This window comes from Erythrolamprus reginae, chromosome Z, assembly GCF_031021105.1.
Source record: "Erythrolamprus reginae isolate rEryReg1 chromosome Z, rEryReg1.hap1, whole genome shotgun sequence".
Lineage (NCBI taxonomy): Eukaryota > Metazoa > Chordata > Lepidosauria > Squamata > Dipsadidae > Erythrolamprus > Erythrolamprus reginae.
The window spans coordinates 150,028,414-150,054,356 of NC_091963.1; the positions used below are offsets into that span (position 1 = coordinate 150,028,414).

The 25,943-nt window shown below is 45.0% G+C and overlaps 1 protein-coding gene across 1 annotated transcript in view; it reads right to left on the minus strand.

Moving 5' to 3' along the window:
* The window catches only part of DNAH2 (dynein axonemal heavy chain 2), a 109,076-nt gene that overhangs the window by 41,378 nt on the left and 41,755 nt on the right, over positions 1-25,943 (minus strand). The window contains exons 31-38 of the mRNA XM_070728811.1: positions 22,288-22,392; positions 20,024-20,212; positions 14,069-14,154; positions 12,339-12,469; positions 10,048-10,191; positions 8,626-8,793; positions 8,355-8,515; positions 2,187-2,326 (exon numbers count right to left, since the gene is read on the minus strand). Coding sequence (XP_070584912.1) covers positions 2,187-2,326; positions 8,355-8,515; positions 8,626-8,793; positions 10,048-10,191; positions 12,339-12,469; positions 14,069-14,154; positions 20,024-20,212; positions 22,288-22,392 — 1,124 coding nt within the window. The remainder of the gene's footprint in view (positions 1-2,186; positions 2,327-8,354; positions 8,516-8,625; positions 8,794-10,047; positions 10,192-12,338; positions 12,470-14,068; positions 14,155-20,023; positions 20,213-22,287; positions 22,393-25,943) is intronic.

A 25,943-nucleotide genomic window follows, 5' to 3' on the forward strand; every position in this document is an offset into this window, starting at 1 on the left:
ATCTATCTATCTATCTATCTATCTATCTATCTATCTATCTATCTATCTATCTATCTATCTATCTATCTATTATTTAGATTTGTATGCCGCCCCTCTCCAAGGACTCGGGGCGGCTCACAACAGAGGAAAACAAATCATAAATAATCTGAGTAAGTTTAAAACATTTAAAGATTTTTAAAACCCCATATACTAACAGACATACACACAAACAAACATACCATGTATAAATTTAAACATGCCCAGGGGGAGATGTTTCAATTCCCCCATGCCTGACGGCAAAGGTGGGTTTTAAGGAGTTTACGGAAGGCAGGAAGAGTAGGGGCAGTTCTAATCTCCGGGGGGAGTTGGTTCCAGAGAGCCGGTGCCACCACAGAGAAGGCTCTTCCCCTGGGGCCCGCCAACCGACATTGTTTAGTTGACGGGACCCGGAGAAGGCCCACTCTGTGGGACCTAACCGGTCGCTGGGATTCGTGCGGCAGGAGGCGGTCTTGGAGATATTCTGGTCCAATGCCATGAAGGGCTTTAAGGGTCATAACCAACACTTTGAATTGTGACCGGAAATTGATCGGCAACCAATGCAGACTGCGGAGTGTTGGTGTAACATGGACATATTTAGGGGAGCCCATGACTGCTCTCGCAGCTGCATTCTGCACGATCTGAAGTTTCCTAACACTTTTCAGAGGTAGCCCCATGTAGAGAGCGTTACAGTAGTCGAGCCTCGAGGTGATGAGGGCATGAGTGACTGTGAGCAGTGACTCCCGGTCCAAATAGGGCCGCAACTGGTGCACCAGGCGAACCTGGGCAAACGCCCCCCTCGCCACAGCTGAAAGATTTTTCTCTAATGTGAGCTGTGGATCGAGGAGGACGCCCAAGTTGCAGACCCTCTCTGAGGGGGTCAATGACTCCCCCCCCCCGGGTGATGGACGGACAGATAGAATTGTCCTTGGGAGGCAAAACCCACAGCCACTCCGTCTTATCAGGGTTGAGTTTGAGTCTGTTCTATCCATTCCTTCTTGTCCAGAATAGAATACAGCACAACAGAGCTGGGAGGAGGGTTGGGCTAGAAGACCTTTAAGGTCCCTTCCAGCTCTATTCGGATCCACATAGTACAGGACAGAAAAGCAAGGTCAAAGTAGAGACCCCGCAGGCGTGGGAGTGGGTTTGAGCATTCAGCTAACGCTTTCCGCAGCTGGGAGGGGGCTACAAGGGCTACGGGGACCACCATCGAAACCAACATTTGTTGCTAAGTGAGACAGCTGCCAAGTCAGTTTTGCCCCATGTTACGACCACTTGCCACAAAAGATTGCGACTATCGTAAGTGCAAAGTAACTGAATTTTAATCAAGTGGTGGACATTAGGGAAGTCGAACAGTTGTTAAGTGTGGGAAAAACAGTCCCGGTGCTGTTCTAACTCCAAATGGTCACTAAGCAAATGGATTTTAAGACGAAGACTGCCTGGAATTAGGTTCTAGAATAAACCAGAGCTGGAAGCTCTTCATTTCTATTCTATTCCATCCTTGACCATTTGGGGCAAGGGGTGGGGGGCTGTCAAAGCCTCGCTGACAACAACACAAGAGCACGCAACAGATTCAAACTTAATACGAACCGCTCCAAACTTGACTGTAAAAAATATGATTTCAACAATCGAGTTATCGAAGCGTGGAACTCATTGCCGGACTCAATTGTGTCAACCCCTAACCCCCAACATTTCTCCCTTAGACTCTCCACGATTGACCTCTCCAGGTTCCTAAGAGGCCAGTAAGGGGCGTACATATGTGCACTGGTGTGCCTTTCGTCCCCTGTCCAATTGTCTTTCCTTTCTCTCACCTATCTTATATATTCTCTTCCTGTCATATATCCTCTCCTCTAAGTTCACTTTACCCTTATATATATTACCACATGTCTATTTTTCTTCCTATGTATTTGTGTATTGGACAAATGAATAAAATAAAAATAAAATAAATAAAAATTTAGACGGAAGGGCTGAGGACTGGAGAATTCTGGGAGTTGAAGTCCACCAGACTTAAAGTTGCCAGGTTTTAGGAGCCCCCTGCTCTAAACCCACCCCAGACTTTTCTCCCATTCGCCAGACCTGTGGCTCTTTTGGCCACCGGAGGGCGCTGTTGCTCCATGCAGAGTCTCCTTCCTCCACCTGGTCTAGATGCCACCTGCCTGGCCCAAACTCACCTGAAGGGGTCTCCCACAGGGCTCAAGCACAGCACCACGTGCAGGTTGTTCCGGACTCTTTCGATCAGGTAGGCAAAGAGGCTGTCCTGACTCTCCTGGACGCCCTCCTTCCGGGCTGCTTCGATAATGTGGCTTTGGATCTGGAGAAAGAGAAGGAGAAGGAGAAGAAGAAGGGAAGGAAGGAAGGAAGGAAGGAAGAAAGAAAGAAAGAAAGAAAGAAAGAGGAAAGAAAGAAAAGAAGAAAGAAAGAAACAAGGAAGGAAGGAAAGAAAGGAGAAAGGGAGAGCAGAGAAGGAAGGAAGGAGAAATAGGAAAGAAAGAAAGAGAGACAGAAAGAAAGAAAGAAAAAAAGAGAGAGAGAGGGAGGGAGGGTGGAGAAGGAAGAAAGGAGAAATAGGAAAGAAAGAAAGAAGAAAGAAAAGAGAGAGGGAGGGAGAGCAGAGAAGGAAGGAAAGAGAAATAGGAAAAAAAGAAAGGAGGGAGGGAAGGGAGGGAGGAGAAATAGGAAAGAAAGAAAGAAAGAAAGAGAGACAGAAAGAAAGAAAGAAAGAAAGAAGAGAGGGAGGGAGGGAGGGTGGGTGGAGAAGGAAGGAAGGAGAAATAGGAAAGAAAGAAGAAAGAAAGAGAAAGAAAGACAGAAAGAAAGAAAGAGAGACAGAAAGAAAGAAAGAAAGAAAGAAAAGAGAGAAGGAGGGAGGGTGGAGAAAGAAAGAAGGATGGAAGGAAGGATAAAGTAAGGTGTGGGCATAAGCGCACCAATGTGCCAATGTCCCTGTCCTAAATGTCCCTTTTTATTCTAATCACTTTCATATATTCAAAAACATGTTTATGCTTTTATTTGTTCTCCTATGTATGCTTAACAAAAGAAATAAAAATGAATAAAATAAAAAATAAAGATCAGGTTTTGGTCACCACGATATAAAAAAGGCATTGAGATTCTGGAAAGAGTGCAGAGAAGAGCAACAAAGAGGATTTAGGGGACTGGAGGCTGAAACATACGAAGACATTAGAGCAGTCGTCTAATATTTGAGGGGCTGCCACAGAGTGGAAGGGGTCAAGCTGTTTTCCAAGGCACCCAAAGGCCAGTCAAGGGATAATAGATGGAAACTGATCAAGGAGAGATTCACTTTTCTGACAGTGAGAGCAACCAACAAATGGGTCAGAAGTTGCCTTCAGAAGTTGTAGGAGGCTGCCAAGGAGAGACTGGACTGCCATCTATCTCCTGCTTGATGGGGGTTGGACTAGATGACCTCCAAGGTCACGTCCATCCCTATTATTTATTCTATGTATGATGAATGTCTTTCAGCTTTTGTGTAATATATTACAATATATAAATTGACTCTTTATTCAATGGCACATAATTGCTTCAACAGTATATACTGTACATTTAATCAATAGGAATAACAAAAGTTGGAAGGGGTCTTGAGAGGTCATCCAGTCCAACCCATTGCTCAAGCAGGAGATTCTATGCCATTTCAGACAAACAGATGTCTAGTCTCTTCTTCAAAACCTCCAGCGATGGAGCGCCCACATCTTCTGGTGGCAAGCAGTTCCACTGGTTCACTGTCCTCACTGTCATGTGATTTCTCCTTAATTCCAGGTGGCTTGATTAGTTCCCATCCGTTGCTTCTTGTCTTGCCTTCCGGAGCTTTGGAGAATAGGGTGAGACCCTCTTTCTTTGGGGCAGCCCCACAAATATTGGAAGACTGCTCCAATTTGTTTATAGCAAACGAGCTGCCAAGGTATTAATTAATGGAGATATGACAGAGAAAATTGTCATTAAAAGAGATAGTAGACAAGGACTGCTTTTTATATTGACATTAGAGCTACTAACTAGAAACATTTGACAAGATGTAGAGATAAAAGGCATGGAAATTAAAAAGGAACAATATAAACTACAGGCGTTCGCAAATGATTTGGTTTTTATTTTACAGGAATCAATGGAGAGAGGAATAAAATTAATGGAAAAAATAGAAGAATGTGGAGAGACAAAGGTTTTGGTTAAAAACTTAGCAGAGAAAAAAAAGAAAGATTTGATGAAGAAAGCGAATATCCAAGTAGAAAAAAAAAAAGTTAAATATTTGGGAATTCAATTAACGGCAAAATGAATAACAATTAAGGAAGATAACTATGGCAGATTGCTGAAACAAATTCAAGTAGACTTGGAAAGATGGAAAAACTTACAACTACGTTTGATTGGAATACTGGCAACAGTAAAAATGAATATGTTGTATCTTTTTCAGACCATATCGATAAAATTGGAAAAGAAATATTTTGAGCTTAACTTAACAAGATTGTGCATAAATTTATTCGGCAAGGGACACCCCCCCCCCCCAAAGAATTGGATTAAAATTGATGCAGGATAATAGAAGCCGCGGACGATTCTTCTGAGAAAGACAAGATTATTAACCCTGGAAGGACAGACTTAAAATTGGGCTGGCATGTGTTTCTTTGGTATGGTAAAATAATGCACATATATTTTTCAATACTATTATATAAGGAACATACTACTAAGGGCGTGGGAGAAAATTAAAGAGCAACACGATCTTAAGATACCACTGTGGTTTTGACAATGAAAGTGCTGGTAAGTCCAAATATTATTAATATAAGAACTATGGTTAGATATAAAGATGTTTTTTTTTTTTAAAAAAGAGAGAAGCTGAGCAAAATAGGGATTGATATGCATACTTACAAATAACATCAAGATACAATAAACTCTAATTAGGATATTTCCTGTTCTATAATATTATGATATTCTAACTCACATTTCACAGTTTTTACATAAAGATGTAAAAACTGCAGATTCATAATGAATTAACAGAATTAGATAAAATTTTAACAGAAGTAGATGAGAAACTAATAAAGAAACTATATAATTATATTTTGGGCATAAACCTAGTGGAAGAGCAAATTAAAGAAGCAACAATAGCACGGGCCAAAAATTTTGGTCATATAATTGAGTTAGACAAATGACAGAAATTATGGGGAATAAATTATAAATTAACTGCCTTTAAAGAACATTTTTTATAAGACGTTTTACAGGTGGCACCTAGCTCCAGTGAGTCTGGCAAAGATGTTTAAAGATAGATTGGCAAAATGCTGGAAATGTCACCAACTACTGGGATCGTGCTATCATACGTGGTGGACTTGTACCCAAGCTAAAATGCTGTATATTGGATTAAAATCAAAGCGTGGTTAGAAGAGATGATATAGAGATATTTTTGCTAGGAATATTGCCAAAAAAATATAGAAAAGTGGGTAGACAACTGCATGCATCATCAAATACCTTTAATTAAATTTAATTTTAATTCAGTTAGCTAAAGTAGCCTGCACTGCAAGCTAGCTGTAGTTCAGCAGTTCTAGAAAGCTTAGAACTACGACGCCTAAAACACGATCTAAGTATTGCCCACAAGATCATATGCTGCAACGTTCTACCTGTCAATGACTACTTCAGATTCAACCGCAACAACACAAGAGCACGCAACAGATTCAAACTTAATACGAAACGCTCCAAACTTGACTGTAAAAAATGTGACTTCAGCAACAGAGTTGTTGAAGCGTGGAACTCATTACCTGACTCAGTAGTGTCAACCTCTAACCCCCAACATTTTTCCCTTAGACTATCCACGATTGACCTCTCCAGGTTCCTTAGAGGTCAGTAAGGGGCGTGCATAAGTGCACCAGTGTGCCTTCCGTCCCCTGTCCAATTGTCTCTCCTTATCTCATTTATCTTTTCTTCCTTTCAAAGTTGTTCACCTATACTTTTATATCTTTTCTTCTAGGAAATAGGAAAGTGAACCCAAGAACAAGGGGACACAATCTGAGGTTAGTTGGGGGAAAGATCAAAAGCAACATGAGAAAATATTATTTTACTGAAAGAGTAGTAGATGCTTGGAACAAACTTCCAGCAGACGTGGTTGGTAAATCCACAGGAACTGAATGTAAACATGCCTGGGATAAACATATATCCATCCTAAGATAAAATACAGAAAACAGTATAAGGGCAGACTAGATGGACCATGAGGTCTTTTTCTGCCGTCAGACTTCTATGTTTCTATTCTCTTCAATGTGTATTAGGTATTGGACAAAATAAATAAATAAATAAAATAAATAAGTGGTATAGAAGTCTCAATGCTATTGCTATTAACAGCTAGAAATGTACATGGAAAAACGGAGAGTTACCAGAAGAGGAAAAAAGGGATAAGGAAAATATTAGATCATGCAGAAATGAATAAACTGACATTAGCAATTAAGAGATGAAGAACAGATAGAAAACTACGTGGTTTGAGAGATGTTTTTTAAGCGGACAGAACAAAGGAAAGGCGTGTGGATCTGAAGAAAACAAATGAGTAAGAATTGTGACATGTCAAGATGAAATGTGTAATGTGTGTGGGGGGGAAAGATAAAAAGGGAACGTAACCAGAGAAAATTGTAAAAATGTACAAGAGAAAGATATCAGTCGACCCACTGCTGATGAAAAAAGAATGGTTTTTTATGTGCTTATAAATGAAAAATAACAAACTTGTATTGAAAAAATAAATAAATTGGAAGACTGCGATCGTTGTCTCCCCTCGTCCTTCTTTCCATTAAACCCAGTTCTTGCATCCGTTCATCGCTATGTTTCAGCCTCCGGTCTCCCTAACCGTCTCGGTAGTTCTACCTTGCACCCTTTCTAGAGTCTCAACCACGGCCACTCTACAGCTCTGGTTGCACCTGGTATGGCCCACACTATAGTGGCGGAAATGGAGAGGTGCATACATCTCTGCGTCCCTGACGTGTGCATGAGCGTGCCCGCGTGCGATTCAGCTTATGAGCATGCGCTGGAAACATAGAAACATAGAAGACTGACGGCAGAAAAAGGCCTCCTGGTCCATCTAGTCTGCCCTTATACTATTTCCTGTATTTTATCTTAGGATGGATCTATGTTTATCCCAGGCATGTTTCAATTCAGTTCCTGTGGATTTATCTACCACATCTGCTGGAAGTTTGTTCCAAGCCTCTACTACTCTTTCAGTCAAATAATATTTTCTCATGTTGCCTTTGATCTTTCCCCCAACAAACTTCAGATTGTGTCCCCTTGTTCTTGTGTTCACTTTCCTATTAAAAACAATTCCCTCCTGCACCTTATTTAACCCTTGAACATATTTAAATGTTTCGATCATGTCCCCCCTTTCCCTTCTGTCCTCCAGACTATACAGATTGAGCTCATTAAGTCTTTCCTGATACGTTTTATGCTTAAGACCTTCCACCATTCTTGTAGCCCGTCTTTGGACCCCTTCAATTTTACCAATATCTTTTTGTAGGTGAGGTCTCCAGAACTGGACACAGTATTCCAAATGTGGTCTCATCCAGCACTCTATATAAGGATATCACAATCTCCCTCTTCCTGCTTGTTATACCTCTAGCTATGCAGCCAAGCATCCTACTTGCTTTCCCTACTGCCCGACTGCATTGCTCACCCATTTTGAGACTGTCAGAAATCACTACCCCTAAATCCTTCTCTTCTGAAGTTTTTGCTAACACAGAATTGCCAGTGCAATACTCAGATTAAGTGCATTATTTTACATTTGGAAACATTAAACTGCAGTTTCCATTGCTTTGACCATTTATCTAGTAAAGCTAAATCATTTACCATATTACAGACCCCTCCAGGAAGCGAAATCTCACCTGAGGATTTCACCTATTTTCACATGTGCAGAAGCAAAGAAATCAACAAAAACCACCAAAATCTCGCATGTGTGAGTGTTCCTCGCACAAGGTTTCACTTGCGGCACATGCGTAGAAGCTGGATATCACGCCGATGCACACCCCTACGCCCACCAGACACGTGTGTATCCGGGCCCGTGTGTAAGAGCACATCAGTGGTGCCGGAGATGAGACACCCTTGCTTGTCTGATAGGGAAAATCTCGCTTGGCGCACAGTTCTGCCTCCCTGTCGCGGGCGCACGTGTGTCCGATCATGCGCATGCAGCAAAATCTTGTGAGGGGATGCTTGCTGTGTGAGCGAGATTTTCGTGATTTTTCTGCTTCTGTGCATGTGCGCGGTAGCGGCAGTGTGGAGCCCACCCCTGGCCTCAACATCTTTTGAGATGCTCCTCAGAGCCCCTGGAGGACAAAAGGGTGGCCGGAGGAGGACGCTTGCCCCGTGTCATACACACACACACACACCTCCTCAAACTCATCCGACTTGTAGAGGTTGGGGACTTCCCCGGAGCTGAGGACATTGTTGATGTCCTCCAAGAAGCACTCGTCGGCTATCTGGGTGTCCACGAAGAGGAAGGTGGTGGGCTTCAGGTCGACCCCGGTCTGCCGGTACAGCTTCTTGATGTCTGGGTAGGGGAAAGGAGACCTCGCGTGAGGACCACGAGGCCGGCCGCGCGAGGAGAAGGCGGAAGAACCCACGTGGCCTCCAAGGTGGTGAGGGAGGGGACCTGCTCACCTTCCCGGAACTCTTGTTTGCGGTACTGGCGGGAGACCTCGATCTGGAAGGTGTAGTACTCGCAGATGGAGGAGGCCAGGCGGGCCAGGCTCTGGCGCCCGCTCCCTCCAATGCCCACCAGCAGCATGTTGCCACGGGGCTGGCTGATGACCCTGACGATGCGGGTTACTGCGAGAGAGGAAGGAGCGGGAGAGTCACGGCAAAAGCGGACGAGAGTCGAGCCAGGGGTCTCCAGAAGTGGGGGGGGGGGGGGGGGGGGGGGGGGGGGGGGGGGGGGGAGAGGCAGATTTTGGAATGAAGAGATTGGATGATTATTTCCTCTGAAATGGTAGGTGGGTTTCCCGCTTGAGCAAGAAAGTTGGACTAGGTGAGCTCCAAGGTCTCATCCAGACCTCAGATTCTATGGTTCTAGATGATATAGATAGATGGAGGGATGGAGGGATGAGATAGACAGACAGACAAATGGATGATAGATAGCCAGAGAAAGAAAAATATATGATAGATGGATAGTTAGAAACATAGATAATAGATAAATGATAGATATAATAGGTGGGTGGGTGGATGGATGGATGGATAGATAGAGATAGCTAAATAGAGAGAGAGAGAAAGAGAGAGAAATAGGATGGACGAACAGATGGAAAGACAGATAGGTAGGTAGGTAGGTAGGTAGGTAGGTAGGTAGGTAGATAGATAGATAGATAGATAGATAGATAGATAGATAGATAGATAGATAGATATAGATATAATGGATGGATGGATGAATGGAGATAGACAGACAAATGGATGATAGATAGCCAGAGAAAGAAATATATATGATAGATGGATAGATAAAAAGATAGATAATAGACATAGATATAATAGGTGGATGGATGGATGCAGATAGATAGATAGATAGATAGATAGATAGATAGATAGATAGATAGATAGATAGATAGAATAGAATAGATGGATGGATGGATGGATAGAGGCAGATAGACAGACAAATGGATGATAGATAGCCAGATATATGATAGGTGGATAAAAGAGAGATGGATGGATGGATGGATGGATGGATGGATGGATGGATGGAGATAGCTAGGTAGAGAGAGAGATAGGATGGATGGACAGATGGATGGACGGACTGATGAATGGACAGATAGATGATATGGATGGATGATTGACAGATAGAAAGAGAGAAAGATGTTAGACAGTCAGATGATGGATTGGTGCATGGACAGACAGACAACATCATTTAAATTTATATACTACTTCATAGTTACATCCCTCTCTAAGCAGCTGATAAGACTGAAACTCTTTTCCAAAACACCTGAGGGTTAGAATGGATGCCCTCTCCTGCTCTATCCACGTTCCTGCCTGCGCACCCCCACCACTGGCCCCCCCAGTCCAGCACAGGGGAAAGAAATGCAAGGCTGCCCCGCTCACTGTGCTCGATGGCGTCCCGGAAGAGGACCAGTCTCATGGGGACGACGCCCGGCGTCCGGTTGTAGTCTCCCAGGGCCCGCTCCATCTCGGCCTTCAGCACGCCCATGTCCATCATGTCCTCATAGACATTGCGCATGAAATCCCCTGGGGGGGAGAAAACCATCCTGGATTGGTGGGGTGGGGGTGCCTGGGGAGGCGATGCCTGGAGAGGGCGTGTTTCTGCCCCAAGGATGACCCTCTGCCCAACTTCTTGACTCTCAGAGCGCGGTGGTGATGGTGGTGGTGGTGTAGCCTCAGATTATGATCACAAATGGCGCCCCAAACTTCTCAGGTCAAACGAGATCGTCATTAAGTGAATTTGCTTTCATAGGTTGGTTTTTAAAAAAAAAAAAAATATTTGATGGAAATATTAAAATACAGAGACATTTTTTTTAAAAAGGAGGAAGGTTAGAAGGGAAAAGGAAAAAAAAAGAGAGAAAATATGGGGGACTGGACTAGAAGACCTCCAAGGTCCCTGTTGTGGTTAGCTCTGGCCCTGCCCCAAGGACTGTGGATGTGGGGGAGACATCCACATGCTGCAGGCCTGTTTTGCCCCTGGTGGAATCTGCTGATGAAGGCTCCTCTGACCAAGAAGACATGAGTGACAGGGAGGAAGAGAGTGGGGCAGACAGCTCAGAAGGAGATCAACTATCTAGCTCCTCCTTGGATTCAGAACAAGAGTTAATGATACAGCCACGCATGCGGAGAGCGATGCATAGGCAGCAACAACTGAGAGATTATTATCAAAGAAAATGAGGCCACCTGTGGTTGGGTGGGGCTGTGGTCATTAGTGAGGCTGCTATAAAGAGCAGCCTGTGGGTTTGGCCATTGTGGAGGATTATCTGATCGTTGTGTTTCGTGACTGCTTGATTTTTCCCCGCTTTGAAACTAAACCAGAGCCAAGTGTGTTTCACTTTGTGAAAGAAGGACTGTGAATTGCCTCACAGCTGCAAGCTAAGTATCACAGAACTGATAAGGGACTTTACAAATTACCAGTTTGTTTGGAGATGAGTGCTCTTTGATATACCAAAAGAGGGCTTAGGTTAAGGGAATTTTCATTATAAAGAACATTGGTTTGAATTTTCAAAGGTGTGTGTGTGTGAAATTTGTACCTGTGAATTTTTGGGAGGAGTCTACCTGAGAGCCCGACAGAACAGGTCTCCCCCCCCAGTTTTCATTCAGGTTTAGATGGTAGAGGATCTGCTGCTTGTCAGCTGAGATCATTCGCTTAACGTCCCTGGCAAAGGAGGTGAAACTGACCGGCTTCTGATCAGCCAAGTCAATGGAGGAAGACAGATTTGCTTAAGGCCCATGGGATTCATTGAATAACAGCTATGATTAACTTAACGACTATGGGATTTACAACTGCGATGATTCGCTTAGCATCCGTTGCAAAGGAGATGGGACCGGCCAGCTTCTCACCATCAGAGTAAACGTAGGAAGCCGGATTTGGTTAAAGCCCGTGGGATTCATTGAATAACCACTGTGATTTGCTTAACGACCAGGGGACTCAGTTAATGACTATGAGGATTCACTTAATGACCTTGGCAAAAGATTTTATGTATGTATGTATGTATGTATGTATGTATGTATGTATGTATGTATGTATGTAATTTTATTTATTTATATATTTATTTATTTATTGGATTTGTATGCCGCCCCTCTCCATGGACTCGGGGCGGCTAACAACAGTAATAAAAAACAGCAAGTAAATCCAATACTAAAACAGTTAAAAACCCTTATTGTAAAACCAAACATACATACAGACATACCATGCATAAAATTGTAAAGGCCTAGGGGGAAAGAGCATCTCAATTCCCCCATGCCTGGTGGCAGAGGTGGGTTTTAAGGAGCTTACGAAAGGCAAGGAGGGTGGGGGCTATTCTGATCTCTGGGGGGAGCTGGTTCCAGAGGGTCGGGGCCGCACCAGAGAAGGCTCTTCCCCTGGGTCCCGCCAAGCGACATTGTTTAGTTGACGGGACCTGGAGAAGGCCCACTCTGTGGGACCTAACTGGTCACTGGGATTCGTGCAGCAGAAGGCGGTCCCTGAGGTAATCTGGTCCGGTGCCATGAAGGGCTTTATAGGTCATAACCAAAAGATGTCAAACTGGCTAGATTCTGACCAGCCAAGCCAAAAAGAGGAAGGCAGATTCATTTAAGGACTGCGGGATTCCCATTAAAAAAAAAAAACCCTGCAGGACTCGCTTCGCGACAGTGGCCAAACAGGGCCCCCGAGGGTCGTTGGCACCTACCGAAGATGGGGGAGCGCTTGTTGGGGCAGATGTGGTGGAAGGTCAGGTCGAAGAAGGTGCCCAGCTTCTCTCCCAGAAGGGCCACGAAGGTCTCCATGTCGGAGGCATCCACTAGGCGGTCCGAGAAGACCCTGCCAGGGGGGGGGGGGAAAGCTCGTTTAGCGACCGTTCAAAGTTGTGACTTTGGACCGGTTTTTTCCTCAAACTGACATCCGTGGCAGTCGCGCGATCGAAAATTCAAGTCGCTCTCCACCCGACTCGCACTTATGACCGTCACAGCATTCCAGGTGGGGGTGGGGCAAGGGTCATGATCTTCAGCCAAGCCAAGTCGAAGGGGAAGGCAGATCCACTTAATGACCAGGTGACCCACTCAGCCAGCAGCAGGGATTCACTTCTCAACCGTGGCCGGAATGTGTCTTAAGAGGAGGCAAAGCTCACTTGACAAATGTTTCACTTACTGACACAAAATTTGGGGCTCTGTGGCAGTGGTAAGTCGGGGATTACCTGTGTCCCCCACTTACGACCACCTGCTAAGGGACTATTTGAATTTACAATGGGGGAAAAAGTCGATTTGCCATTGGTCCTCACACTTACGACTGTCCTAGCATCTCCGTGGTCAGTCAGCTGATTAAATAATAATAATAATAATAATAATAATAGATTATTATTAGATTTGTAATATATTGTTTCCACTGTTGCTGTGAGCTGCCCTGAGTTTGCGGAGAGGGGCGGCATACAAATCTAATAAATAATAATAATAATAATAATAATAATAATAATAATTTATTAGATTTGTATGCCGCCCCTCTCCGAAGATGGAAGGACTTGACAACTGGCCTGCATTTCTAATGGTTGCAGCCTCCTGGATTCATGTGATTCCCTCCTTTCCTGCCTTCCCACAAGTCAATGGGGCGGGGGAGGGGGAGGCGGAGAGAAAAATGATTCACTTAACAACCGCTCGATTCGGTTCATGACTGCCATGATTCGCTTCACCATGAACCAAAATCAAAATCGTCTTGCCTAAGAACACAAATCCTAGCCTTGAAGGTAGTCGTAAGTCAAGGACATTATTCCATGTGATAATGCTTAGATTTTGGATGGATGGATAAGAGATAAATAGATAGATGTAGATGGATGGATGGATGGATGGATGGAAGGAAGGAAGGAAGGAAAGATAGATAGAGATAGATAGATAGAAATAGATAGATAGATGGATGGATGGATAGATGGATGGATGGAAGGAAGGATGGAAGGATGGATAGATAGATAGAAAGTGAGACAGCTGATGGAGATTGATAGACAGACAGAGAGGCAGACAGACAGACATGGATAATAAACAGAACAAGATAATAGATGATAGATGGATGGTTAGATGGATGGATCAATGGATGATATCTGATATGGGTCGATGATAGGACTGAAGGTCAGAAAATGAGACAGATGATGGATGGATAGATAGACAGACAGAAATATGGATAATAGATAGAAAAAAATAAGAGACTGATGATGGATGGATGGATGGTTTTATTTTTTTAACTGGTCACCAAACCACTCACTCTGGTGCCCCCTTCTGGCCCTGGCTATGATGACACACAGAGACACAGACAGACAGACACCTCCCCACAAGCCGCCTCTTGCCAAGCCGTCTCCAGCCCAGCAGGGGCCGCTGGCACCTCCCACCCAAGGAGGGGGGGATGGGCATGACTTGAAGAAGAAGCAGCAGGACCCACCTGAAGCATTCGTGGATCCAGAGACGGGTTAAGCTGGCTTTGGTATCGTGGAAGTCCTTGTGGGCCCTCAGCATGCCTTGGAAGATCTGGAGGAGGAGGAGGGATAATAGACCGTTCGCTTAATGACCGCCTTTGGGAGACGGCAGGGAAAACCGTCCAATCTTGAACCCCCGAGACCCCCGACAGTTGCTAGACACAAGAGGGAGGGGTGTGTCTCTGCCCTACAACCTCATAGCCTGGGGTACAGCTTCTGCTGGCAGAGAGACTTTTCCCCATCCCGGGGCCCCCTTGGTGGGAAATAAGGGGTGATGCTTTGCAACACAGGTGGGCCCAGGTGGAGGAGGAGGAAAAGGACGGTGGGGTCCTTAATTGAAAACGAACGGGTCCAAAGACGGGCTACAAGAATGGTGGAAGGTCTTCAGCATAAAACTGACCAGGAAAGACTTCATGGACTCAATCTGTATAGTTTGGAGCAGTGTTTCCCAATCTTGGCAGCTCGAAGACATTTGGACTTCAACTCCCACAATACCCCATCCAGTGAATGCTGGCTGGGGAATTCTGGGAGTTGAAGTCCAGATATCTCCTAGTTGCCAAGGTTGGGAAACACTGGTCTGGAGGACAGAAGGGAAAGGGGGGACAGGATCGAAACATTTGAATATGTCAAAGGGTTAAATAAGGTCCAGGAGGGAAGTGTTTTTAATAGGAAAGTGAACACAAGAACAAGGGGACACAATCTGAAGTTAGTTGGGGGAAAGATCAGAAGCAACGAGAGAAAATATTATTTTACTGAAAGAGTAGTAGATCCTTGGAACAAACTTCCAGCAGACGTGGTTGGTCAATCCACAGGGACTGAATTGAAACCTGCCTGGGATAAACATAGATCCATCCTAAGATAAAATACAGGAAATAGTATAAAGTGGGACTAGATGGACCAGGAGGTCTTTTTCTGCCGTCAGTCTTCTTAGTTTCTGTTGTGGTTGGCTCTGGCCCAGCTCCTGCCCCAGGGAATGTGGAGGTGGATGCAGGGGAAACTTCAACATGTCACAGGCCTGTGTTATGGCCGAAAGAGTCAGTTCAGAGTTTAGTTTCCTTGGAGGAAGAAGGTGGGAGTGACTCAGCAGAGGGGGGCTTGGCACACAGCCCAGGCAGTCAATCTCCCTTATCTTCCATTGATTCGGATGAGGACGTCTTGGACCCACGCAAGCGCAGAATTATGCGTAGAAGAGACCAAGTAAGGACATATTACAGGAGATAAGGGAGGCCACCTGTGTTTGGGTGGGGTTCCAGTAATTAGGGCTGCTGCTATAAATAGCAGCATGTGGGTTTGGACATTGTGGAAGAGTATCGCAGTTCGTCAGGAATCGTGTGCTGCTGTTTTCTGGACTTTGTTTGTTGATTTTTTCACGCCTTTGAAACCAAAGCAGAGCAACGTGTGTGCGTGTGTGTTTCTCACTTTGTTGGAAGAAGAAGGGGTGTGAAGTGTCTTCACAGCTGCTAGCTAAGTACTTAATGACTGCTTAAGGGAAATTGTATAGACTGCCTGGTTGTTTTGGGACGAGTGCTCTTTGCAATACAAAAAGAGTGCTTAGTTAATTTTGAATTTTGGGATAAAGAACATTGTTTTGAATTTTCAAACGTGTGGTGTGTCTGAAATTTGTACCCTTGAATTTTCGGGAGGCTCCTATCAGAGAGAACAGTTTCTATGTTAATTGCCTCTGAGCTTTGTGGGTTTTTCTGCAGATGTTTCCTGGCCCAACTAGGGAATCTTGGAAGGGGAGTTTGTGGAGGGGAGGGGGAGGAAGAAAACAGTGGGGGGTCCTTGGTGCTCTGTGAGCTGGGCGATTTTTTTTGCAGACGTTTCATGACCCAACTAGGTAACATCAGGAGTGCTAAGAAGAGGTGGGAATGTGTTGATGATCATCGGCTCTGCTGATGTTACTCGGTTGGGTCATGAAACGTCTGCAAGAAAGCGATCAGACTCCAAGAGTACCAAGAACTCCACAGTCCTTTCTTCCTTCCCCCCTCTCTCCTGGCACTGATGATGCTCCCTAGTTGGGTCCCGAAACGTCTGCAAGGAAACGGCCCAGCTCAGAGACCATTAAGGACCCCCGAGTTCAACCCTGAGCTATAAATATTCTCTCCTGTCTCTACACCAAGAGCCCCGGGAAAGCTTTTTCTGGGCCAGCCTTACCCTCTATTTTCCTCCTTTCTTTCAATTTATTAACAATTAACCGGGAACAATACAGCGGAGGGTTCACTGAAGCAAAATACATATAGCCCGATTTAATTGGATTATCTAAGAACCTGGAACTGGCTAGAAGCTGCCCAGAATTAATCAGTTTAAAGCAGGTGAAGTAAACACTGTCTCTCCCCCCCCCCCAATGTTGCTCTTTTCTTTCTTTCTTTCTTTCTTTCCTTGTTTCCTTATTTTCTTTCTCTCTTATTTCCTTGTTTCCTACTTTTCTTCTCTCCACTTTCTTTCTATTTCCCTCTTTCCTTCCCTTCTTTCTTTCCTTCTCTCTCCTCTTTTTTTCTTTCTTTCTTTCTCTCCCTCCCTTTCTTCCTTCTTTCTTTTCATTCCTTCCCCCCTCCCTCCTCTCTATTTCTGTTCTTTCTTTATTTCCTTTTTCACTTTCTTTCTTTCCTTTCTTTCTCTCATTCATTCTTTCTCTTTTCCTTCCTTTCCTTCCTCTCTCCCCTTAATTCCTTCCTTTATTTCCTTCCATTCCTTCCTTTCTTTCTCCCTCACCCTTCTTTCTCTTCCTTCCTGCCTTCCTTGTTATTTCTCTCCCTTCCACTTTCTCTCTTTCTTTTTTTCTTCTTTCTTTTTCTTTTTTCTTTCCCTCCCTCCCCCTCTTTCTTTTCTTTTCTTTCTTTCTTTCTTTCCTTTTTTCTTTCTTTCTCTCTTCCTTTCTTCTCTCCCCTCTTTCTTTCTCTTTCCCTCTCCTTTCTTCCTTCCTTCCTTCCCTTCTTTCTTTCTCTTTCTCTCCCCTTTTTCTTTCTTTCTTTCTTTCTTTCTTTCTTTCTCTCTCTTTCTCTCTCCCTCTTTCTTTCCCTTTCTTCTTCCATCCTTCCTTTCTGCATCTCTCTCTCCCCTCCTCCCTTTCTCTCTCTCTCTTTCTTTCCTGTCATCAACTTTTCAATTAAACTGCTCCCCCTTGCGCAATCACCTGTCGGTGGAAACATTTGGAGCCCTTTCTCTCTCTCTCTTTTTTTTTGCAGAGAAAATTCTGCCTGTTTCCCTGATTTGCCTCCCATCGCATCAACGCTTTGCAGTTCAAGGTGTCATTTGAGTGATCAAAACCCACCCACCTCCTTTCTTAAAAACAACAACAAAAAAACCAAAGCCGAAGATCTAAATGAGGGCCTGTTGGCATTGGGATTCATAGGTCCCATTTTAAGCAGCGGGAAAATGCGATAACAACGGCATAATAATGTTGTTGTCATTAGGAGAAGCTGTCGGGGGGTGGGTGGGGGTTAGAAATGCTGCACTCTCACGCTTTGGGGAGCAAGAAACCCCCCCCCCCCCAATATCCTGGTCGTGCTCTGAACCCTTTAACCAGCTGAAAGGAGGGGGTGGGTGGAGGCAGCCCAGCTCCCGGGCCTCCGGGTTTCGTTTGATGTGCGGGAGGAGAGCTCCGGGGCTTAAAACCTGGGATAAACATTCGGTGGCATTTGATGCCTCCAAAGCCGCAGTGCCCATTTGATGTGCGCTCGGCGTTCTCTGCCCTGCTCGGAATCCTAATGCTCACAGCCTCTGGGCATCCGCGGAGGCAGGAAACATTGAAGACCCCACCGGAAAGGGCCTGGCTGGCAATAGCAGGCTCCGGTCGGCCGCTCAAGGCCCCGGATGGGACGGTCCACGCAAGACGGTGGCGGTGGGCCCCCCGAAGAGAGAAAGAGGGAGGGAGGGGAGGATTTGAGGAGGGGGGCGGTGGTGGGATGTTCAGAAGACCTTGGGAGGATGGAGGGAAACCTTCCCTAATTTCCAAGCTTTGAGGAGCTAAAAGCAGGACTTGCTTCCTTGCCCGAGGCACGAACTCTGCCAAGGGCGATGCGATTCCTGAGAAACGGCGGCTCAATCCGGATCTCCGGGAGATAAACCCCCTATTAGCTGGGGGAGGGAGGGAGGGGCACTGGGGACTCCTCTCTCTCTGTCTCTCTCTCTTTTGGTTGTTTTTTGGTGGCGCAGCAGGTAGAGTGCAGTACTGCAGGCCACTGAAGCTGACTTGTAGATCTGTAGGTCAGCGGTTCAAATCTCATCACCGGCTCAAGGTTGACTCAGCCTTCCATCCTTCCGAGGTGGGTCAAAGGAGGACCCGGATTGTGGGGGCAATAGGCTGGCTCTTTTTTAAAAAAGTGGTATTGCTAACATGTTTTAAGCCGCCCTGAGTCTAAGGAGAAGGGCGGCATAAAAATCGAATGAATGAATGAATAATGACCCTGTAATCCCTCACAGGGTGGATTCTTAGGCAACTGAACGGAGCCGAGTGTTTTACTGGCCGGATGCCTTTCCCCGTTGCCAGGGTGGAGTTTTCTTCGGCAGATAGATTCTCATCGTTCTCAGATATTATTGCAATGCGCTCTACGTGAGGCTACCTTTAAAAAAGCATTCAGAGACTGCAGATAGTCCAGAATGCAGCCGCATGAGCCATTGTGGGTGTGTACCTAAGTACACCCACATTACCCCAAAGCTCCACGAGCTGCACTGGCTGCCGATTGGTCTCCAGATTCAATTTAAGGTGTTGGTTATTACCTATACAGCCCTCCACGGCATTGGCGCACGAATCCCAGGGACCAGTTAGGTCCCACAGAGTGGGTCTTCTTCGGGTCCCATCAACTAAACAATGTCGTTTGGCAGGATCAGGGGAAGAGCTTTCTCTGTGGCGGCCCCGACCCTCTGGAACCAGCTCCCCCCGGAGATCAGAATTGCCCCCACCCTCCTTGCCTTTCGTAAAACCCACCTCTGTTGTCAGGCATGGGGGAATTGAGATATCCCCTTCCCCCCAGGTCTATACAATTTATGCATGGTATGTTTGTGTGTATGTTTGGTTTTTTAATAAGGGTTTTTTAGAAACATAGAAACATAGAAGTCTGACGGCAGAAAAAGACCTCGTGATCCATCTAGTCTGCCCTTACACTATTTCCTGTATTTTATCTTAGGATGGATCTATGTTTATCCCAGGCATGTTTCAATTCAGTTCCTGTGGATTTACCAACCATGTCTGCTGGGAGTTTGTTCCAAGCATCTACTACTCTTTCAGTAAAATAATATTTTCTCACGTTGCTTTTGATCTTTCTCCCAACTAACTTCAGATTGTGTCCCCTTGTTCTTGGGTTCACTTTCCTATTAAAAACACATCCCTCTTGGACCTTATTTAACCCTTTCACATATTTAAATGTTTCGATCATGTCCCCCCTTTTCCTTCTGTCCTCCAGACTCTACAGATTGAGTTCATGAAGTCTTTCCTGATACGTTTTATGCTTAAGACCTTCCACCATTCTTGTAGCCCGTCTTTGGACCCCTTCAATTTTGTCAATATCTTTTTGTAGGTGAGGTCTCCAGAACTGAACACAATATTATTCCAAATGTGGTCTCACCAGCACTCTATATAGCGGGATCACAATCTCCCTCTTCCTGCTTGTTATACTGCTAGCTATGCAGCCAAGCATCCTACTTGCTTTCCCTACCGCTTGACCGCACTGTTCACCCATTTTGAGACTGTCAGAAATCACTACCCCTAAATCCTTTTCTTAGATACTTAAATATTAGATTTGTCTTTCATTGTTTTGTTATTGCTGTGAGCTTCCCCGAGTCTATGGAGAGGGGCGGCATACAAATCTAATAAATAAATGAATAAATAAAATAAATTGGACCAGACTATCTACGGGATTGTGTTCTGCCATGCGGCTCCCACCGACTGACCAGAGCTCACCGGGGACCGCTCTTCCTACCTTGGAGATGTCCCGGAGGTTGAAGAGGTAGTGGATTTTGGCCGGCGTGGGCAGGAACCGCTGGACCACGCTGTTGTAGAGCTCCACCGTGGCCTCGGTGATGACGTTCCCAATGGGCTTGACGGCCTCCTCAAAGTTCTGCAGCTTCTGGTTGATCATGGTGCCGAAGATACGGCGGATTTGGGAATCCTGTCCGGGGGTGGGGGTGGGGTGAGAAAATCAGGAAGGCTGGGGGTGCCGGGGGGGCATGGAACAGCAGGACAAGACCCTCCCCATCTCACATTGGAGTTTAGTTAAACCTCCAGCTGTAGGAGTAGTTTTTCTGGAAATTCTCAGCATGCTAAGGATGTAAGGCATAGATAAATTCGGTGCAAAAGACCTTCGGAGGTTAAACCCGGAGACCCTGTGATTTGGGGGGGGCGCTTCCAGCACTTGAGGGAGGAGCCCCCCATTGCAAACCCACCCCCACCCCCTGGAATAAAATGTGAATCCAAGCCAATATTCAAAGGGGCCCATTGAAAACTCAAACAAATGCGGGAGAAGAGAGAGACTGTATCTCAACCTGGATTGCTTTAAAGGCGCGTGGACGTCAACTCCCAGAATCCCCCAGCCAGTATGGGAGGCATACGAAACAGCTCAGGGTTGAATGCAACGATCAGAGTTTTTCTTCAGATTGTTGTTAAACCTATTTCCCCTCCCCCAATCTTTCAGAGGTGTGGGCTTCAACTCCCACAATTCCCCAGCTCTACCCCCCCCCCCCTTTGCTGAAGTCAAGATATATTACATCTTAATGCACTACCACGATCTATGAAGAAAGTTACCCAATGTGACTGGCTGAGGAATTCTGGGAGTTGAATTCCACGAGTCTTATTTTATTTTATTTTTTTATTTACTTACTTACTTACTTACTTACTTACTTACTTACTTACTTACTTACTTACTTACTTACTTATTTAGTCCAATACACAATGAGGGTTTTAGTGGGTATATATCTATATACACATAGTAAAATACATGATGAAGGTTATAGAGGAGATACTCATAGTAAAATATGTCTATGAAAGAATAGAAAAGAAGGTATAGGAATAGAACATATCAATGAAAGAATAGAAGAAGAGATATAGGAATAGAAGAAAGGTATAGGAGATATAAGAGAGCAATAGGACAGGGGACGGAAGGCACTCTAGTGCACTTGTACTCGCCCCTTACTGACCTCTTAGGAATCTGGATAGGTCAACCGTAGATAATCTAATAGTAAAGTGTTGGGGGTTTGGGGATGACACTATGGAGTCCGGTAATGAGTTCCACACTTCGACAACTCGGTTACTGAAGTCGTATTTTTTACAGTCAATTTTGGAGCGGTTAATATTAAGTTTAAATCTGTTGTGTGCTCTTATGTTGTTGTGGTTGAAGCTGAAGTAGTCGCCGACAGGCAGGACGTTGCAGCATATGATCTTGTGGGCAATACTGTACTTAGATCTTGTTTAAGGCGTCTTAGTTCTAAGCTTTCTAGGCCCAGGATTGAAAGTCTAGTCTCGTAGGGAATTCTGTTTCGAGTGGAGGAGTGAAGGGCTCTTCTGGTGAAGTATCTTCAAGTCTTCAAGTAGCTACGGTGGGAGACCCCTGATTTAAGATTTGTGGACTTCAACTCCCAGAATTCCCTAGGCAGCTCTTTCCCCCCCTACTTTGCTGAAACCAGGATATATTACGCTTACTGCATACCCACTATCTATTATGGAAGTTACTCTTTCTTCCTGGCTGGGGAATTCTGGGAGTTGAAGTCCACGAGTCTTAAAGAGGCCAACATCTCGACACACTGCCCCAAGTCCCAATCCAAATTGCAAAGAGTTTTTATTGGATCTCACCCCAAATTAGATTCCACAACAGGGCCAACCACCCCAAAGCTGACCACCTTCCAACTCTACGGGAAGGCTAGGCGCAAGAGACGTGAAGGTAGGAGCCCACCTTACATTGGAGCTTTCAGGGGTTCAGAAGCAGGTGGAGATACCACGGTGAACTTCCTGCATGGGGCCCCAGTGCCGCCCCCTCCCCATTCCAGCTGTGCCTCGCCAGCACGGGCCAACCCAGACCTCTCCCGTATCCTCTTCCCATCGTCCCCGTCCTGCCTTCTGCCAAAGAGACAGTGGGCCGACGACGTTAAGAACCAGGTGACAGAAGTGGTGGCAGAAAAGATCAGGAAAGGTTAGGGGAGCCCCAGCCCATGCCCCCCCTTCCTCTCGGCTTGGCTGCCAATCAACCCTTACGGTAGGGAAGGTCATATTGATGAGGTTGAAACGGCTCTGCAGACGGCTGGAGATCACCGTACGGCCTCCTCCGGGGGGTCCCATGGCCGCCATCAAGAACATGTCCTGGGAATGACAAAAGTTACTTGTTGGGACATATCATCCTATGTGGTGGGAATGCCCCAAAGCGAGTGATTAGTACGAATCCCAGCAACTGATTAGGTCCCACAGAGTTTGCCTTCTCCAGGTCCTGTCGCTGAAACAACGTCGTCTGGCAGGGCCCAGGGGAAGAGCCTTCTCTGTGGCGGCCCTGGCCCTCTGGAACCAACTCCCTCTGGAGATTAGAACTGCCCCCACCCTCCTTGCCTTTCGCATACTCCTAAAAACCCACCTCTGCCGTCAGGCATGGGGAAATTGATTCCCCGGGGCCATTTCATTTTATGTATGGTTTGTTTGGGATGCATGACTGTCTTTTTATAATAAGGGTTTTAAACTGTCCTTTTTAACCGTTAGATTTGTACTATGTATTGTTGTTGTGAGCTGGTCCAAGTCTCCGGAGAGGGGCGGCATACAAATCTAATAAATAATAATAATAATAATAATAATAATAATAATAGGGGGGAAATAAAACAATGGTTGGAAGAGATTTTTAGAGATGAAATTGAATTGGAAACTTGGGCTTTTAATAATAATAATAATAATAATAATAATAATAATAATAATAATAATAATAATAATAATAATAATTGGGGAAAAATAAAACAACGGTTGGAAGAGATTTTTAGAGATGAAATTGAATCTGAAACCTGGGCTTTTCCTGTTGGGAGTCACCATTGATAAATACGTACAAGGAAGGGAAAACACAGTGTGTTTGATGTTACGTATTTTAACCGCGGTACGAATAGCGTATGCCCAAAAATGGAAACGTAAAGATGTCCCCACCAAGGAAGAAATTTGATTCGAAATTCTATCGTGTGCAGAGATGGACAAATCAGACACTGACTATTTTGAAACCTGGGACAAATGATTGATTGGTTGGTTGGTTGATTTGATTTCTATGCTGCCCTATTCCTCACTCAGGGCGGCTGGATGGCAATAAAAGGAAAGTCCAGATTAGGTGTCGGCAGATACAATGGGGAGATTTTAAAATTTTGTTCAAATATAGGCGGATGTTGGGAAAAAAGCAATAGAAAAAAAGGATGGATTTAATGCATATAGGTAAACCAGATAGGTCTGACAAGTACTCTTTCTTTTTTCTTATATTTTTTGTTTGTATCATGTTGTATCATTGGATGTGTGTCTTGATTTTAATTGTATCATAAATAAAAAAAATAAATTGTTTTTATTTTAAAAATTAAAAAATATAATTAAATTTTTTTTTTAGAAAAGAACATGTCCTGCCCCCCGCCCCCCCGGAGAGATACGTCCTCCTGGAACAAAAACCAGGGGAGGGAAAAAGGACAACCCGCTCCTCACCTTTCCCGCCTCCCCACCCTCTGGCTGCGAAGGGTTTAGCTGCCTCCATGCGGAAGCTGCCAGGCGCATACAAAGAGGGGAACACAATCGCTGGCATGGCGCGCGCCACCCTTACCCTCCCTCGGGAGCTGGGGACTGTGCCGTGCTGGCCCCCTCCCCCTCTTCTCCACCCCCTGGCTGAAACACAAGAGATGCAAGGCGGCCTCTTCAAGACAATTATTCCGGGCACAGATGCTTTCATTGCCAGCTGCTGAATTTTCAAACCAACCCAGGGGTCTAAAGAGAGAGAACGCGACAGGTTCGCTGTGCGGACTGCATTTAATGCGCTGGCGAGGCGCCTTTTAGAAACAATCCTGATCCCGGCAGGCGGGCAAGTGGGTGGGCATTGGGTGTGTGTGACTGGGTCTAAGGGGCACCGCAGGTGGGTGGGGGCTCCGATTCTCACCTTTTAAAAAGTTTTTTTAATTGTTCTCCACCTTAAAACACATACATACATTATATATACCTTCAATAACCTACCGTATGTATCTCTTACAATAGAAGTGTTGGTAATGACCTTTAAAGCCCTACATGGCATTGGACCAGAATACCTCCAGAACCGCCTTCTACCGCACGAATCCAGCGGCCGATAAGGTCCCACAGAGTTGGCCTTCTCTGGGTCCCGTCGACCAAACAATGTCGTTTGGTGGGCCCCAGGGGAAGAGCCTTCTCTGTGGCGGCCCCGGACCTCTGGAATCAACTCCCCCCGGAGATTAGAACAGCCCCCACCCTCCTTGTCTTTCACAAACTCCTCAAAACCCACCTCTGTCATCAAGCATGGGGGAATTAAGACATCTCCCCCAGGCTTTCTTATATTTTATGTTTGGTATGTATGTGTTGTATGGTTTTTAAATTGTTGGGGTTTTTTAATGTAATTTTATTATTAGATTTGTTCCATTGTTAATACTGTTTTTGTTGTTGTTGTGAGCCGCCCCTAGTCTTTGGAGAGGGGCAGCATACAAATCTAATATACTGAATTGAATTGAAATAATAAAATACCCTAAATCACATTTCAAATGTTCAATTATTCAGTCTGTCTAAAAAAGGAACCAAAATATAATTTTAGTCACTAATTATAATTCAATAAACAACAGACTTAAGCAATTTTTCTCACTTTTCAATTCTAATAGCCATATTCCTAAATCGTCATTTCTATTTCCAATCTATTCCAGTTTAATTTTCGGTATAGCTTACATATTTATCTAATGCTGCCCTGCTATTACTCTTTTTGTCGTCCGAGTTATCCCAATCATATATCTTGTTTCTTTCTCCCTTTTGTATTAAGTTGACATTAAATATTTTATCTATTTTTCTTTTTATTTATTTATTTATTTATTTATTAAATTTTTATGCCGCCCTTCTCCTTAGACTCAGGGCGGCTTACAACATGTTAGCAATAGCACTTTTTTAACAGAGCCAGAACCATATTGCCTCCACAATCCAGGTCCTCATTTTACCCACCTCGGAAGGATGGAAGGCTGAGTCAACCTTGAGCCGGTGATGAGATTTGAACCGCTGACCTACAGATCCACAGTCAGCTTCAGTGGGCTGCAGTACAGCACTCTACCTGCTGCGCCACCCCGGCTCTTTTTTCAACCCATTCATAAAATTTCCCCAAAAAACTTTATAAAAACTCCAAGTTTTCTTTATCTTTAATTTTCCTTGGAAATCTATTCCTCATGGCTGGACTGTTGCCATGCGCTCTACATGGGGCTACCCTTGAAGAGTGTTCGGAGACTATAGTTGTTCCAGAATGCAGCTGCACGAACTATGGTGGGTGTTGCCCAGATGCATCCACACTACATCAATTCTTCACAAGCTGCACTGATTTCCTATTGGTGTCTGGTCACAATGCAAAGTGTTGGTTCTTTCGTCCTTCCATCCTTCCGAGGTGGGTCAAATGAGGACCCGGATTGTGGGGGCAATAGCTTGGCTGTGTTAAAAAGTGCTATTGCTAACCTGTTGTAAGCCGCCCTGAGTCTAAGGAGAAGGGCGGCATAAAAATCGAATAAATAAAATAAATTTCCTTTAAAGCCCTATGTGGCTCAGAACCAGAATATCTCTGAGACCGCCTTCTACCACATACCTCCCAGCGACTGGTTAGATCCCGCGGGGTTGGTCTAAACCAGTGTTTCCCAACCTTGGCCACTTGAAGATATCTG